We start from the raw sequence: 17554 nt of genomic DNA, 5'->3' as shown, positions 1-17554 counted from the left end.
TATGGTGCCCATAACAAAGAGTTTTTGGTATATTCTTCATAAGTTTCATCTTGGGTACTCTGACTCTTGAATGTTTCAGCAATTGCTGTGGTTATAAATAACCATACAAGCAGATAAATATACTTTGATGTACGTATACCACCAAACATATTCAACACCAAGTTTTGGGCTACAAAGATGAAAATATCTCTTGCCTTCCTATTCTTCTTATTATTAGAGTTCTGTATCCTAATTTTAATATCTAAACTTTTCATCGCTACTATTTTATATTAATATCATAATTTTGATGCGGTATTAAGAAATGACAGAGAGGCAAACTCCTTTAAGCTTAGAATAGCAAACTATTGTTGTAGTAAGACATTAACAAGTTAAAATTATTGTAATGGGTTAAATAGATCTATATTAATGGCAAGAATAATTTTAATTGGAACCTTCACGAGGAGAGTTGTGGTAGATAGGAAGAAAATATACGTATTATTTAGAATTTTCCTAAATTCCACTAAAAATGAAATTAGTCAATAGTTCCTAATGAATATATTTATTGATCAAAAACATCAGTAAATTAAATTCCTTTTTAGAAATTAAATTAAATAATAATTATTATTATAATATGTAGCTACTAGTCCATTAACTTTCCAAATTATCGGCAACTAAAGTGTGAAAAGGAGATTAAATGTAGGATAAATTGGTGTTACTTATACTGAAGGGTCTGCTTCAAATCTTAAATCCCAACCGATCTTAGGACCTAATTTTGGTAAAACTTCAGCAACACTCTGTACATCTTTATCACCTCTACCAGAGATGTTGATTATTAAGTGTTGATCTGGTTTCATGGTTTTAGCCAATTGAACTGCACCATACACTGCATGTGATGACTCTAGAGCTGGAATGATACCTTCCAATTGAGATAACAACTTGAAACCTTCTAGAGCTTGGGCATCAGTTGCAGCAACGAATTCAGCACGGCCAGTAGATTTCCAGTATGCCAATTCTGGACCAACCCCTGGGTAATCTAAACCAGCTGAAACTGAGTGGGTGTCGTGAACTTGACCATCACTGTCTTGTAAGACATATGTCTTGACACCGTGGAAAACACCAGGTCTACCTGCAGTTAAAGTAGCAGAATGGAATTCCGTGTCAATACCATCACCACCAGCTTCAACACCCAGAAGCTTGACACTGGTATCATGTTCAAAAGGAGAGAACATACCTGTAGAATTAGAACCACCACCAACACAAGCAACAATGGCATCTGGTAATTTACCATTGTTCATGGAAGCAAATTGCTCCTTAGTTTCCTTACCAATAACACTTTGGAAAGTACGAACTAATGTTGGGTATGGATGAGGACCAATAGCAGAACCAACTACGTAGTAAGTAGTTTCCAAATTGGTGACCCATGATCTAAAAGCTTCAGATGTAGCATCTCTTAAAGTTTTGGTACCGTTAGTGACAGCAATAACTTTGGCACCTAAAATTCTCATTCTGAAAACATTTAAAGCTTGACGACGAACATCTTCAGCACCCATATAAACTGTACATGATAGACCGAATTTGGCACAAGCGGTAGCAGTAGCTACACCGTGTTGTCCAGCACCGGTTTCAGCGATGACGTTGGTCTTACCCAATCTTTTAGCCAACAATACTTGAGCCAAAGCGTTGTTAATTTTGTGAGAACCAGTATGGTTTAAATCTTCTCTCTTTAACCAAATTTGGGCACCCCCACAATATTCAGATAATCTTTCAGCTCTGTGCAAAGAAGAAGGACGGCCAATGTAGGAATATAGAGATTTAAAATCTTCCCAGAACTTTGGATCAGCACTTGCTTCTTCAAAACCTTGTTCTAATTCTCTTAGACATGCATGTAAAGCTTCAGGAACGTATTGACCACCGAATTCACCAAATCTGTCTGAGAATTTATGTTTTTCGTCAAATTCATTAGCAATATCGTTCAAGGCTTTGGCATTATTGATAGACTTTTCGTGTAAACTATTAAACTCATCCTTAGTTAAAATCTTATGTTTAACACCATTTAGAATACCTTCAACGTATGTTTTAGCAGTGTCATAACGTTTGCCTGTTGGAGCTTCCGCACATAGAGTAACGATTTTAGAACCGATGACTACACCATCGGAAGATGAACCTACAGTTTCAAAATGTTCTCTAGTTGACACACCAAAACCTACTGCCAATGGAATATCCTTAGTATATTTTCTAACACGAGCGACTAATTCACCCAAATCATTGGAAACTGATGTTTGAACACCGGTGGTACCCATTCTTGAAACAACATAAACGAAAGAATCAGCTATATGAGATAATAGTTCTAATCTTTCATCAGTAGTAGAAGGAGCAACCAGTGGTACTAAACTTAAACCATTTTCTCTAACATAACCTCTAATTTTCAGAGCTTCTTCAGGAGGAAGGTCGACAATGATGAAACCATTTGTACCCGCTTCAGCAGCATCTTTAATAAATTTTTCTTCACCATAATTCAAAAGAGGATTATAATAACCCATTAAAATAATTGGGATAGTGATACCTTCAGCTCTTGCTTGACGAACTAAATCAAGAGTCTGCTTTAAGGTGACACCGTTTTCCAAAGCAACAGAATTAGAAACCTGAATAGTTGGACCGTCTGCAATTGGGTCAGAGAATGGCATACCCAATTCGATAACATCTACACCACCGTCTTGGAAACCTTTCAAAATTGGTATAGTATCTTCGACGGTTGGGTAACCAGCAGTCATAAAGGTTACCAATGCATTACGGCCTTCTTTTTTAGCTTGAGCAAAAGTTTGTCTCAATAATTCTGACATTATATCTTGTTTCCTATTATATATTACAACAAATTACAAACTAAATCAAAAAGCACAAATCCACTTCTATACAACTTTTAAAAACTTTTCCACTTTCAACTATCTTGATTATTTTTGTAGTCTTACTCCTATTATATTAGAATTTTAAAAGTTGACTAATTAATAATTTCAATTGCTTAAACCAATATTGTAAATGATTACAGAATTAAATGCAAATAATAATTACAAACAATTATGAAAATAAAAATAATATTTAAAACACAAATTACAAGTTAAATTAAATCCCATTCTAAAATATGTCATCATCATTATCATCATCTTTCTTATATATTTAGTATCGACTTTTTTTTTCACCATCGCAATCGCTTATGAATCATTTCTTTGATGAGAAGAATCGTTAGACAATTAATTTACCCGGGGTTCAAAAATAACCGAAGGCATAATATTAGTCAATGAGGAATTGGAGGTAATTGATGATGGATTGATGAAGGTTAATGATATGATTATTTCGTTCATTTAGGCTAGGACAGTTGAGTATTCTGAGGTCTATAATCTTTGTACTCAGATATCTTCTCTTTATTCGAGTAGTTTTTCCTAATTTCAATCTTAGATTATAAATAAGATATATTCTCTTTTTTTATTTAGAGAAAAAAAGAAGAAATGTTCACAGGTGTTTACTGTATCCACTAAAATTAGCTGGTACCTGAATTTTGTTTTATTGTCAAATACTTGAAAATAAATTGTAAAATTCTGTATATTTCCATTGATCAATCTTGTATACCTGAACTTGGATTTGTAGCAATGTGAGTTGATGGACATGAATTTCTAATTGAAATTCATAATAGCTTCAAAACTTTGCTTTAACCAGAACAGGTAGAAAGGTATTCTTGATGATAACCGTATATCTAAACAAAATCCATTCCTCCACTGAAATCTAAATTGTTTAGATCTAAAAGATCAAAATCATTTGTATCCATTCTATTATTACCCTGTTGGTCAGGCTGTTGTCCTATTTGTTGCGGATGTTGCTGTTGTTGTGGTAATTGGTTATCAAGAGACAAATTCATGCTCAGAATGCTTGCTGGTGTTATATTGTTCATATTGCCCATATTATTCATATTTCCCATATTATTCATATTACCCATATTTCCCATGTTACCCATGTTACCCATGTTATTCATGTTTCCCATGTTATTCATGTTTCCCATGTTATTCATGTTGCCCATATTGCCCATATTGTTCATGTTTCCCATGCTATTCATATTTCCCATGTTATTCATGTTTCCCATGTTACCCATATTAAACTGTTGTGGAATTTGTTGTGATGGAGGGGCCTGTTGCTGAATTCCTTGTTGGCCCATTTGCATTTGTAAAGGTGTAGGTTGATTTGGAGTTTGCAATTGCATTCCATAGTCTTGACTGACACCTCCTAAAGAGCCCATCATGTTGTTTAATGGTGTGTTAACCATATTTTTAGGAGATGGATTACCCATCATTTGTGCCTGATTGTTCATTGGTCCTGCATTTGGAGCCATCTTCATGTTGGTATTATTTGCCTTCATATTATTATATGCAGAAGAAGTGTTATTGTTGTTGATAGAAGCAGTATTCAGAGGAATTTGGGAATTTAAAGGTGAAGGAACGGGCTGCTTCTTGTTAGCAGCAGCCGTCTTTTTAGGTTGTCTTGGTTTTCTTGGCTTCTTTACAGTAGTAGTGGTGGTGGTTGGGGTAGTTGCTGAGATGCTGGCAGCTGTTGTGGCAGCCGAACCTGAAGCTGCAGAAACACCTGTAGTAGGAATAGGAGTAATGCCACTCCCTGAGGTAATACCAGCAGATGCAGAATTTGGAGTTCCAACGGAAGCACCACTTGCATTTGGAGTATTTGTTGCACTACTTGGTGTAGCAGCATTGGATTTAGCCCTCTTTGTTGTAGTAGAAGCGGATGCAGAAACATTCGGAGTATTAGCAGCTGAACCAGCACTAGTTGACCCTGTTACGCTTGGACCATTGGATGTATTTGCACTACTAGTTATTGTCGTGGTTGCTCCCGTACTTGATTGATAGAGTGTTTCCAATGGCTGATATTTCTTATTTTTATATTTTGTCGAATATTCAGATACTGTTTGGAATAATGGCTGTAATTGCTTCACGTCGATTGATAAATTTTCAATATTTTTATATAAATCTAACAGTTTGCTTCTTATCAGCAAATATTTTTCTTCCGAAGTTTGTGTTGGCTGTTCCTCGATATGCGACAATAGTCGTATAAGATCATTAAACTGCAATCTTAAAGGTAAAATTGAATCATGAGCTTGGGAAATAGCAGTGACGACAGTATTTCTTGAATTATCATCTAAACCTAAAGTGTCCTCCAATTGTTCTAACTTAACCTTCCCGGAGAGTATGGTAGATATATTTTTCTCGACTTCACTCATTGCTGCTAAAATTTCTTTACAAATCAAATCTTTCTTTAATTATCAATCTTGGTCGATAAGAATATTTCCCTCAATATAAATAAGTATAGCTCTATATTTTAATAGTAAGAACCTCCCCAAACTAAAACCAGCAGCGCCTTCTTTGTTCACAAATCAATCCAAAAGAAACTTAAAAATTATACTTGGGTAGTAATAAATAACGTTATCAAATAAGATAAAGAACAGAGAAATGACCAGAAAGTTATAACAGTTCGTAAAATTGTATTCTAAATAAAAGAATACTCCCAATAAGCTCAAATATACCACCAGTTGGCCCTTGTATAAACCTTTTGATCTATAATCATTCTTTGAATTGACAATAAGATACTACTAACTACCATATATTTTAAATTTATTGAAGATGTTTCATTTTTAACCTTTGGCGGTTCAATTGGAACGAAATATTGTTAAGCGACAGGGAAAGGCCGTTGATAATGATAATAATGGACCAAGGACCATGGTGAGACAGAGAGGTGACAGTAATAAAATATGTAGAGGTAGTTATTTATTTATTTATAGTTAATACTTAACATGAATGATGATATATCTATATGCTATCCTGTTATTCTATTATACTAGTCATTGATATTCTATAATTATATATATATATATATATATATATATATATACTCTTATGCAGTTTGTTTCCTTTTTTTGAAGAATACCGTTACGATTCCGGAGGGAGAAGGTTCCATTTTGTAATTCTCAGCAATTAGTTCTTGAGAGATTAAGTTATGAAACCAATGTGACATTAAGAACTGTAATGGAATTTGGTTATAACATTTGGATACTTCTTGCAAGGTCCTTGTTTGGATTTCTTTGAAAGAGAGTGTCTCTATGAGGAATTGATAAATTAAGGGAAACGTTACTTTAAAATCAGATAGTATTTCAAACCAGATATTGGGTGATTCTGTAGACTCTAAATATATCAATGATAATCTTATGATGTTTCGGAGTTGTTTTTCAAATGCTGGTTCTTGTTTCATCATTTGAAATGCCATTTTTATGCTTTTATCCAAATTTTTATCAACGTGAGATGCGTGACAAACGGATATCATTTTATATTGTAACCCATTTGATGAATGTGTCATGAAATTTGTTGTCATCATGAAATTTAATACTATCCCACCTAATTTCCCAAATTCTTTACTGAATAAAAATAAATTATATGACTTGATATATATTTTTTCAGTAAAATTCATAAAATCTTCATCTTGTTTAAATTCATCATATATGCTAATGATAATTTCCCTTAGTTTCCTCAAACCATGCTCCAACGTAGACTTATTGTCATTATTAATAGCTAAAACTTCCAATTCTCTCCACAACTGCCATCTAGCTTCTTGATCAGTTTTCAATCTTTGCAGAGAGGTGTTGTTGTTACCCTTGGACGAACGACTCAGTAACGCTACATCTCTTAAATCATCATTAAGTATCAGTTCACTGGCCTCTTTAGAAAATTTCAGTCTTCTCTTCTCCAACCTTTCAGCATCACTCAAAGATTTAGAACTTTTCATAATTAAAGAAAAAATATGCAAAATTCAATCACTGTGCTGATTGCAATACCAGTACCAATCGATTCTCTTACCAACTAGAAAAACAAGGTGTACCTGAATACCCTGATCTTTCCCCACTTATATTGTCCTTACCACCAAACAAAAGGAATAACTAACCATTGAGTATACAATATGATCTAACTGCCATTACTATTACTTGTACTCATATTTTTTTTTCTTCCCTAGCATTAAGCTTTACAACAAATATATACGTACGTGAATAATCTACCACACAATATAAGAAAACTACAAACGCATCAACTGAAGATATCACCAACTACAAGTTCCATCCCTTCCAGGTTTCACCAAATGATTAAAGATCAATTCTAAATGATACAACAAACCATCTAAATTAAGACATTTCGAACGTACTTAAAATCGATATGGTCGCTGCTGTAATCGTCGAATTTATATTATATAACCCTCTAATTTCCCTATAATTGTACAAAGGTCGAAGATGGAATTAGACTATCAAGTAAGTTTCGATTCGAAATTAAGTCGAAGTTGTAAATTAAATTGTTTCAAAGTGGTAATGTATGACATCTCTGTAACATCCCCACTTTGAAGAATCAATGAAAAATATCATCAGATCAACCTTTTGAATTAAATCCTTGATGGTTTGATCTATTTTTAATTGATCCATTTTATGGGTTAATTGTAATTGTGATTGTAGAATGTAAATGTAATTATAATTGTAAATGAAGTGAATCAAAAGTGATTAACCCCTCCAAATGATTGATCATGCAGCATCACTGTTGCTGCTTCCAATGATGTTTGATGTTAGATGTTTGAAGAGGGTTTATGTTAAAACATTTGATTGCAAGTGATGTGCAGAGTAAAATAAGAAACCATCTGACCAGTGGTAGAGGATAAATGTGATATGCCCTTTCGTATTAATGACACAAATCGTTTATACCAATTTTTATGCCCACTTATGTTAATTACATGTATTTATAATTTGTATATATAAGTAATTACATCCGATCCAATCTAGGATGTCTTCTCAAGATTGTTGCCTTTAAGGTATTAGAACAGTTTATGATGTTATATTCTACTCTACTATCGTTGTTGCTTTTATATTTCAAAGTAATAAAAAATCGATAATTGTGATTGTAACTATAAACATATATTTACATTCACACATATACGAAATATTCAAGTATCCTACCAGTTGTATCTTAAACCTTTAACGGCTTGTTTTTTTTGCAAGTTCTATAATAGTTTTAATCAATTATTCTGTTTTATTGGTATATCTCTATTTCACATATCACAAAGCCTCCATTGAAGCAGCTAGATTTTTCTATTGGAAAAGTTTTAACTAAGGCAAAACTGAATCATCCTAAAGTTGCAATCTAATTGTTATTTAAAAGAAGTTCTTTTAGTAATTAGGGATTAATTGAATTGTGTCCACTCTTATATTCTTTCTAAGGGTAATTGAAATTATTTTTGGTTTCTCAATTACTATTAGATAGATATATTTTTCGACTACTCATTAAAGTATAAATCTGAGATAATAAATCAAAAGGTTACGCTTATGACTAAAGCTGACGTTGCCAAGGCTAAGGATTCTAAGAGTTCCAAAGGTGCCCATGATGCAGATTTAGAAGATGTGTATGAAGAACCTCCTTTTCACAGAACTCTGATCTATGATTTTGTCTTATGGTTATTGATTAATATCTTCAACTGTTTTTTCAGAGAGATTAGATCTAGAGGTGGTTACAAGATCCCTAAACAAGGCCCTGTCATATTCGTTGCTGCTCCACATGCTAATCAATTCGTTGATCCAGTCATTTTGGTTGGTCAGATTAGAAAATCTGTCAACCAAAGAATTTCATTTTTAATCGCAGCAAAATCTTTAAAAATGAAAGTTGTAGGTTTCCTAGCTCGTTGTATTATGTCAATTGGTGTCGTAAGACCACAGGATAACTTAAAATCTGCAAGAGGTAAAATTTCCTTAGATCCAGAAAATCCATTGAAAATCAATGGTCAAGGTACTAAATTCTTAGAAGATGTTCAACCAAGAGGTTTATTAGGTTTACCAAAGTCATTAGGTTTCGTTGAAATTCAAACCATAGAGAGTGATACTGTGTTATACATCAGAAAAGAATTCAAAACAAGCAAACCTGAAATTAAGTCCTTGCTTACAAAAGGTTGTTCATTTAAATTTGCCCCAAAAGTTGATCAATCCAAAGTTTATCATCAAGTATTTGAGCATTTAAACCATAAAGGTTCCATTGGTATTTTCCCAGAAGGTGGTTCTCATGATAGACCAGATCTGTTGCCATTGAAAGCTGGTGTTGCAATTATGGCCTTAGGTTGTATGGATAAACATGCCGAAGCAAATGTTAAAATTGTCCCTTGTGGTATGAACTATTTCCATCCTCATAAGTTTAGATCAAGAGCTGTTGTCGAATTTGGTGATCCAATTGAAATCCCAAGGGAATTGGTCGTAAAATATGGAAATCCTGAAACTAATAAAGAAGCTGTCAAAGAATTGTTAGATACTGTTACTGAAGGTTTGAAGGCAGTCACTGTTAATACACCAGATTATGAAACTTTAATGGTCGTCCAAGCAATGAGAAGATTGTACACTGCTCAATTAAATACCAAATTATCCCTACCAATGATTGTTGAAATGAATAGAAGAATTGTTAAATATTATCAAACATATAAAGACGATCCAGAATTTAGACAGTTAAAAAATGATATCTTAAAGTATAACTCACATTTGCAGCAGTTTAATATTCCAGATCATTTAGTTGAAACTGCTAAGGTTGATTTCACAAAGAATTTATGTTTGTTGGTATTCAGAAGTATCACTCTTTTTGTTTCTGTAATTTTAGCATTACCAGGTATTTTGTTATTCTCACCTATATTCCTTGTTTCCAAGAGAATATCAGAAAAGAAAGCTCGTCAAGCTTTAGCAAACTCTACAGTTAAAATCACCGCTAAGGATGTCGTTGCAACATGGAAGATTTTGATGGCAATGGTGTTTGCACCATTGTTGTACATCTTTTGGTCTTTGTTGTTTACACTTTACTATGGCGGATCTCATAATAAAATATTGACTTTCTGTATATCGTATGTTACATGTTCATTGGTTACTTATTCTGCATTAATTATTGGTGATATGGGTATGGATACATTTAAATCCTTAAGACCATTATATATCTCATTAACATCCCCAAAGGGTTTGAAGAAATTACAAAAGGAACGTCTGGAATTGTCTGACAGAATCACGGAGGTGATGAACACCTTAGGTGCCGAATTGTTCATGGATATTGACACTCACATTTATGAAGATGAGATCGATGAAGAAGCTGAAGATAGAAAGACTGCTGAGCTAAAGAGAAGAAGAATGTTAAGAAAGAAGAAAGAAAAGTTACAAAAGATGAAATTGGAAAATATTTCAAGCGAAAACACATCTGAAGTTGAACAAACTCAAGAATCAGATGCAATTTCTTTAATGAATAGTGACAACTCTTTATCTAATATTCCATTTTTCTCAACTGGTGTTGATAGACCATCTTCTTCTGCCTCCTCGGTTATGGCAGAATCCTCTAGCTCAGATTTTGAGGTAGAAAATTTCGAATCAAAAGGTAACAATATTTCTGATAAAATTGCCAAAGCCATTTGGGAAAAAAGGCACGGTGAGAAAGAAGAATAAGTATGCTAGATTTCATCTATATTTACTATTGACTCTTTCCTTTATCGATATCAGCTAGTCATGTCTATAGAATTGTTTAAATAAATCTGTTAGCCCATAATAAAATTGTAAAATAGATATCATAGAATAAAATTAGATGAACCGACGATCCTATATAAATAAATATATAATTAATTAAATTAAATTAAACGGTGTATAAAGTCTTTATAATTACCACACCTCCCCTTATAATACATGAAAAAATATACCTAAAAACTACTCCAATTCCAATCCACCGGAACTGATCCTACTACACTATTCATAAGCTCTCTTTCTTGCTTCTTATTTTCAATGCCATCGGCACCATCATTTGGATCTAAATTTAAATTTTTTCCATCACTATCAATTTTGATGGAATTAGAAACCTTGTCAATATTTTTCATGACCTTGGTGCCAGCACCTTGTGAAGAAGAATTTCCTACTTTATTCTTTAGTTTTGTCAGTGTCAGGTTATCCATCTGGAGTTTTGATAAAGGATCGTTACTCCTAATTAAATTCTCGTATTCTTCAGCACAAGTAACACACACTTTGGATAATGTACCTATCCCACTCCCCCCACCAATAATAAACTCGGCTTGAGAATTTAAATACAGCCAATGTCTTAGGTGTTGCTGACAAAAGATATCACCACAATGTCTACAATGGTGTTTACGTTCCCAAAATGTGAATAATTTATGGCAATAACGGCATGAATTGCGTTGAGAATCAGGAATCCAATGAGTTCTCACTGGTAATTTTGTTTGTTCTATTTTTGCTAAACTTGGTGCACCTAGAGATGAATCATGATCTTCATTTTGCGAGAATAAAGAAGAGATACGCTTCTTACATGTGTCTATCACATACGAGCTTGCCGAATGTATACTTGCCTTAGAAGAAGATGGTTCACTATTGAAATAGCTTCCAAGACTATTATTATAATTGGCACTGAATTTTGGGGAATTATGAACAATACTTGACCATATCACATCATCATTCGTTATATTGGTTTCAGAAACATTTCTTAAAACAGCTGGGACATATAGAGGTTTTTTCGGATCATTTATTTGTTTCACAAACCTTTTGTTTCTACCAGTATTTGGATAAATATTATTATTATTAGATTTATTGCTCTCAATTGGATTTTGTGAAGTTATCTGGATATTTATTTGGTCATTTAAGTTGCTTTCGTTCGAACTTGACTTTTGCTCCTCTAATCTCTTGTTTTGGCTTGAATTAAAACTAGCATCAATACCGAATGCACTAGGAGAAGAATCGAGGTAAACTTTCTTTTTCCCAAATTGTAAATGAGTCATAGATGTAATACTATTGCTGTTCATTTCATTTAATTCATTTTCCGAGACTGATTTTGCTTTATCGATATCTTTATCAAGTGCGCTTGATGCAAAAGTATTAGATACTTGAAGGCCTTTCATATTTGATAAGTTTCTTAGGGCCTGTGCTGTTAATTCCTTTTGCATCTCTTCATTATCGTCATTGGCATCATCTTCAATAGTTGGTGATTTATTAGAGGATATAACTGAGGAAGGTTTACTATTTTCAAGTGGCTTGGGTTTCTCGTCAGCACTAAATATGCGAGTTGGAGAAATTTTATCTTGTATATCACTGTGCATATCATCTGACTTGAGATTATTTTTGGTAGTCATGATATTGTTATTTGCATCTAAATCCACTCTTTTATCATCCACAAATGGTTCATGAAATCCTATATCATTTAATTTCTCTGAGTTTGTCCTTTGTAACGATACCACACTTCCATGAGCACCAGCACTATTTAAACCTTTTCTTCTAACTGAACACATCGCTGGTGACTGTATTTGCTGTGTAATTTCCATTAGACTATTCTGTATTATGCTTCCCGAAGTTTGAGTAGTATCTACTTGGCTGTCTGTTGAGTCATTTGAAGATGACTGGTGATTTTGCTGTTGCAAAGCCGATCTTAAAGATATACTACTCAAGACACTTTGTCCGGAGTGAGCTCTTGATCTATGTGGTAAAACTTTTTGTTTTTCAAAAGTGATGGTTGAATTAATAGATAATAATGGTTGGTTATCTTTTCTTGCAGCTTGAGACGCGCTTGCCGGTACTCTGTAGGGATTAAGCTCTTGGTTATTTGTAATGTTGCTATTGTTAATATTGATATTACTGTGTGAGCTATCATTAGTAATATTACTATGTGAGCTATTATTTAAAGCTGGAATGGCCTCATTAGATGTACTTGGAGCTATTTTCAAATCTTGAACTTTCAGGGTTTCATTTGAAGGAATTGTTCCTATTTCACTGTGATCACCTCCTCCACTAGCACCTATACTATTAATCATATCTCCTGAAGAAAAATCAGATATGGCGATGTTGTCATTTAATGACACATCTGCTTCATCTTCCTCATCTTCTTCCTTGATCGAAGGCTGTTTCTCCAATTCATGGAAATGGTGTACTGAATTTCTATGGGAAACCATTATTGGCTCTTGGTTCAATGTTATGTAATCTTCTCTGGATTTTCCACTATTGGCGGTTTCCATATCAATAACACTAACAAAAGCAGGATGTAATTACGATGATTCTCTTTCCACAGATATCGATTGAAGTTGCTATCAGAACCGAATAAAAGAGAAAAAAAGGATGATTAATGATGAAATCTGTGTATCCAGGGGGGGGGGGGGAAATATGCAAAAGTGAAAGAATAGTTTAAACAATATAAAATGAATAAAAAAAAAAGAAGACAATTCAAAGAACACACACAGATGGAGAGATGTTTGATGAGCCAGGTAACTTAGTGCGTTTCTTAAAAAGTGTTTATTAATATTAATACAATGGGATACTCTGTAGAAATTTTTTTTTGTATATGTTGCTGAATGGATTATTAACACAATGACATCCAACTAAAACACAACACACAACAACACACAACCTTTACAAAAATCAAAAAATATTGATAAATATTTATAAATAAAAAAAAAAAAAGAGATGTATAAATTGGAAAATAAACGAAATAACACTTCCCCCACAAAACCTTATAACAAATGAAAAGTTAACTAAACAAACTGTTTATTATTGTAGTTCACAATATTATTTCTTTTAAAACATACTATTTTCTCCTTTCATTTGTCCCTTTTCCTACTTATTAAACATTGAATCATCATCTTGTTATAACAACTCTCTCTCTCTCTTTTCAAAATTCAATCTTTCTGTAAATTTAAATTTTCTTCCTTCCTTCAGTACAGTACAACTCTAATCCTATTCCCAACTTGGGTTGTAGTTTAATAAATCACCATACAAACTTCGAAAATTCTAGATAGCGCAGATACATATCATTATTTTTATGTTCGGTCAGTATAATTTTGCCTCGTGGCGCGTGATATCAGAGGAGTGGAGGAATGGGCAGGGTAAGAGAGAAGATAGGAAATAGAAATGTATTGGAGGGAACAAAAGAGACAGCCGCCAATGCACAGGGAGCTCACTTGGATCAATTGGAACAATTGGATCAACTAGATAGAAAGAGGTGGTATAGATCACATATAAACCCCCAAAACATCTAATTAGTGTCAAATGAATATACAGCTTGTCAAAATAAACTATAGACTATAAACTATAAACTATAAACTATAAAAGAAGCAACGCTTAAAGTAATCAGAGTAGTATTTCACTTTCCATTGCTTATAGACGGTATATCCATTCTTCTCTACCAACATAACCTCTGTTTCCTAAAAGTGGCAAACAAGAAGTTGAACAAAAACAACTTTCCAATGCGTCTTTATATATCCCGCCGAAACCAAAACCAAAATGAGAATGGGAATGGGAATGGGAATGAGAAAACGAGAACTCAAAGAACCACCTCCCCTTTATTCCCGCTTCCCTAACTTCTGTTTGCCGCGGAAGTGTGTGTTGTGACGGTGTTGTCATTCTTTGCCTTTGCCTTTGCCTTTGCCTTTCCTTTCACACTTCATCTGTGCATTACCCGGCCGCCATGCATCATTCCTCACGTGACCTCAAATCACGTGCATGGGCTGAAACAGAGAAACCTCCCTCTCCCCCAAAAAAGAAAATAAAAATAAAATTTCGGTTTTGTTTCAACTTCTTCTCTCACTAAAAACGACACTGAAAAAATAATCAACTTTCACCTTTCCCACCCAAACCAGAGAGATATTTACTTACCATAACTATTATTACTATTACAACTATTACATTACAACTACTACGTTACAACTATTACTATAAGTTATTGAATGGGCTCACATTCTAATACAATCTGTTGTTTAAAAATACTCAATTGAACGTTGTAACAATCGAAAGGGGAATACAATTAGTGATCGAGGTGTCCTGTTCCTACTTTGTCAATTGTATACTTTTTGGTCTTTTGGTTATTTCATTATACTTCCTTTTGTAACTAACTATTTCAGTTTGTTTTAGTTTTAGTTGTCCTTTTTTTGGCCTTTTCACATATTTCAGATATTCTAATACCATACAATCCTATTCAGGGAAAGTTAAATATAGGATACTATTAAAAGACAAGAATACAAGAATAAAAGTTTAAATAAAAGTTTTCATTTTGCAGTGCAGAATTAATCCCCTAGTGTCGTCTGGTACCTCATAATTATATTATACTGTTTTGATCTATATTTTATTGCATTGCATTGAATTCGAACTTGGATTTCAATTTGAATTCTCTTATATACATATATTTTTTTTCTTCCTACAGTAATAATTATGTCTTCTGTCGCAACTAATGCAAAATCGCATACCAACAATGTCGCAACCCCAAATTGGTTGGTACAATTGATTCAAACTATCCTAATCATTACTATCTTCATCACTATATTCGGTGCTGCTATCTCTTCTAGATTGTTCTCAGTTATTAAATTCGAATCAATCATCCATGAATTCGATCCTTGGTTTAATTTCCGTGCTACCAAATATTTGGTTTCCCATTCTTTTTATGAATTTTTAAATTGGTTCGATGATAGAACTTGGTATCCCTTAGGTAGAGTCACCGGTGGTACTCTATACCCAGGTCTAATGACCACCAGTGCTGCTATATGGCACTTGTTCCGTAAAATTGGTTTACCTATCGATATTAGAAATATCTGTGTCCTTTTCGCTCCAGGTTTCGCTGGTATTACCGCTTGGGCTACTTATGAATTCACAAAAGAAATTAAGGATTCTAGTGCAGGTTTATTAGCTGCTGCATTCATCGCGATCGTCCCTGGTTATATCTCAAGATCCGTCGCAGGTTCTTATGATAACGAAGCAATTGCTATCACCTTGTTGATGGTAACCTTCATGTTATGGATCAAAGCTCAAAAAACAGGTTCCATACTTTACGCCACCTCCGCAGCAGTATTCTACTTTTACATGGTCTCAGCTTGGGGTGGTTACGTCTTCATCACTAATTTGATCCCATTACATATTTTCATTTTGATTTTAATGGGTCGTTACAATTCTCGTTTGTATTCGGCTTACACTACTTGGTATGCAATCGGTACTCTGGCTTCCATGCAAATTCCTTTCGTCGGTTTCTTGCCTATTAGATCTAATGACCATATGGCAGCTTTAGGTGTCTTTGGTTTGATTCAAATTGTTGCTTTCGGTAACTTCGTCAAATCTCAAGTTCCTTCTGAAAAATTCAAAGTGATTATGGTCGTATCTTTGATTATTATTCTAGGTTTAGGCTTTGTAGGTCTATTCGGTTTAACTTACTTCGGATTCATTGCACCATGGACTGGTAGATTCTACTCTCTATGGGATACAAATTACGCTAAAATCCATATTCCAATTATTGCTTCTGTCTCCGAACATCAACCTGTCGCTTGGCCAGCCTTCTTCTTCGATACACACTTTTTGATTTGGTTATTCCCAGTAGGTGTGTTTTTGTTATTCATGGACTTAAAAGATGAACATGTATTTGTTATTGCTTATTCCGTACTATGTTCTTACTTCACAGGTGTTATGGTCAGATTGATGTTAACACTGACACCAATTGTTTGTGTTTCAGCTGCTGTCGCTTTATCAAAATTATTTGATGTATACTTAGACTTTTCCGATGTCGTAAGAAATTTCTCCCATAAAGATGAAAAACCTACATGGAAATTCACTAACTATATCTCTCGTTTATTTGTTTCCGGTACTTTTATTTTTTACATCTATTTATTCGTTTTCCATTCCACATGGGTTACCAGATTTGCCTACTCATCTCCATCTGTTGTCTTACCATCAACTAACAAAAACGGTGAGCCAACTTTAATCGATGATTTCCGTGAGGCTTATTACTGGTTAAGAATGAACACTGATGAAGATGCCAAGGTCGCTGCATGGTGGGATTACGGTTATCAAATTGGTGGTATGGCTGATAGAACTACCCTTGTAGATAATAATACTTGGAACAACACCCATATTGCAATTGTTGGTAAAGCTATGGCTTCTCCAGAAGAGGTCTCATATCCATTATTAAAAGAGCATGATGTTGATTACGTTTTAGTAATTTTTGGTGGTGTTCTAGGTTTCTCTGGTGATGATATTAATAAATTCTTATGGATGGTAAGAATTGCAGAGGGTATCTGGCCAGATGAAGTTAGTGAAAGTTCATTCTATAATGAAAACAATGATTATAGAGTAGATGGAAGTGCTTCCAAGGCTATGAAGGAAAGTTTGATGTACAAAATGAGTTTCAAGGATTTCCCAGATCTTTTCAACGCAGGTCAAAGTCAAGATAAAGTACGTGGTCAAACTGTTACACAGGCAGATGTTTCACCATTGGATTATTTTGAAGAAGTATTCACCTCCGAAAATTGGATGGTTAGAATTTATAAACTAAGAGATGAAGATGCAGAAGGTAGAGATCTCGGCGATGTAGGTACCTTCGAAAGATCAAGCACTAAGGCCCTAAAAAGAAAGGGTTCCAAGAGACCAGATTTTGATTTGAGGGTATAATTAATCTTTGAAACAATTATTTTCAAATCATTGGTTTTTAACTCTAATTATTTTCTGAATTAATTCATCACTTCT

The 17554-nt window shown here is 33.9% G+C and overlaps 6 protein-coding genes across 6 annotated transcripts; 2 read left to right on the top strand and 4 right to left on the bottom strand.

The window, feature by feature from the left end:
• Window positions 1–695: 695 nt before the first annotated feature.
• TRP5 (tryptophan synthase TRP5) lies at window positions 696–2819 on the bottom strand (the record flags this gene model as incomplete). The annotated part of the gene is made up of 1 exon (XM_001644938.1): window positions 696–2819. One exon carries the CDS (start codon window positions 2817–2819, stop codon window positions 696–698), a length of 2124 nt encoding a protein of 707 aa, XP_001644988.1.
• A 905-nt stretch (window positions 2820–3724) lies between these two features.
• PGD1 (Pgd1p) lies at window positions 3725–5254 on the bottom strand (the record flags this gene model as incomplete). Its single annotated transcript, XM_001644937.1, has 1 exon — window positions 3725–5254. The coding sequence occupies one exon, from the start codon at window positions 5252–5254 to the stop codon at window positions 3725–3727; it is 1530 nt and encodes a 509-aa protein (XP_001644987.1).
• Window positions 5255–5925: 671 nt separating this feature from the next.
• Window positions 5926–6810, bottom strand: Kpol_1025p49 (uncharacterized protein; the record flags this gene model as incomplete). Its single annotated transcript, XM_001644936.1, has 1 exon — window positions 5926–6810. The coding sequence occupies one exon, from the start codon at window positions 6808–6810 to the stop codon at window positions 5926–5928; it is 885 nt and encodes a 294-aa protein (XP_001644986.1).
• Window positions 6811–8383: 1573 nt separating this feature from the next.
• SCT1 (bifunctional glycerol-3-phosphate/glycerone-phosphate O-acyltransferase SCT1) lies at window positions 8384–10516 on the top strand (the record flags this gene model as incomplete). Its single annotated transcript, XM_001644935.1, has 1 exon — window positions 8384–10516. The coding sequence occupies one exon, from the start codon at window positions 8384–8386 to the stop codon at window positions 10514–10516; it is 2133 nt and encodes a 710-aa protein (XP_001644985.1).
• A 248-nt stretch (window positions 10517–10764) lies between these two features.
• Window positions 10765–13074, bottom strand: PIB2 (Pib2p; the record flags this gene model as incomplete). Its single annotated transcript, XM_001644934.1, has 1 exon — window positions 10765–13074. One exon carries the CDS (start codon window positions 13072–13074, stop codon window positions 10765–10767), a length of 2310 nt encoding a protein of 769 aa, XP_001644984.1.
• A 2185-nt stretch (window positions 13075–15259) lies between these two features.
• STT3 (dolichyl-diphosphooligosaccharide--protein glycosyltransferase subunit STT3) lies at window positions 15260–17479 on the top strand (the record flags this gene model as incomplete). The annotated part of the gene is made up of 1 exon (XM_001644933.1): window positions 15260–17479. One exon carries the CDS (start codon window positions 15260–15262, stop codon window positions 17477–17479), a length of 2220 nt encoding a protein of 739 aa, XP_001644983.1.
• Window positions 17480–17554: the final 75 nt, after the last annotated feature.

This window comes from Vanderwaltozyma polyspora, genomic scaffold, assembly GCF_000150035.1.
Source record: "Vanderwaltozyma polyspora DSM 70294 KpolScaffold1025 genomic scaffold, whole genome shotgun sequence".
In the NCBI taxonomy this organism is placed as follows: domain Eukaryota; kingdom Fungi; phylum Ascomycota; class Saccharomycetes; order Saccharomycetales; family Saccharomycetaceae; genus Vanderwaltozyma; species Vanderwaltozyma polyspora.
Note: the sequence above shows the minus strand (reverse complement) of the source record. Positions and strands in the feature narration are given on the sequence as shown.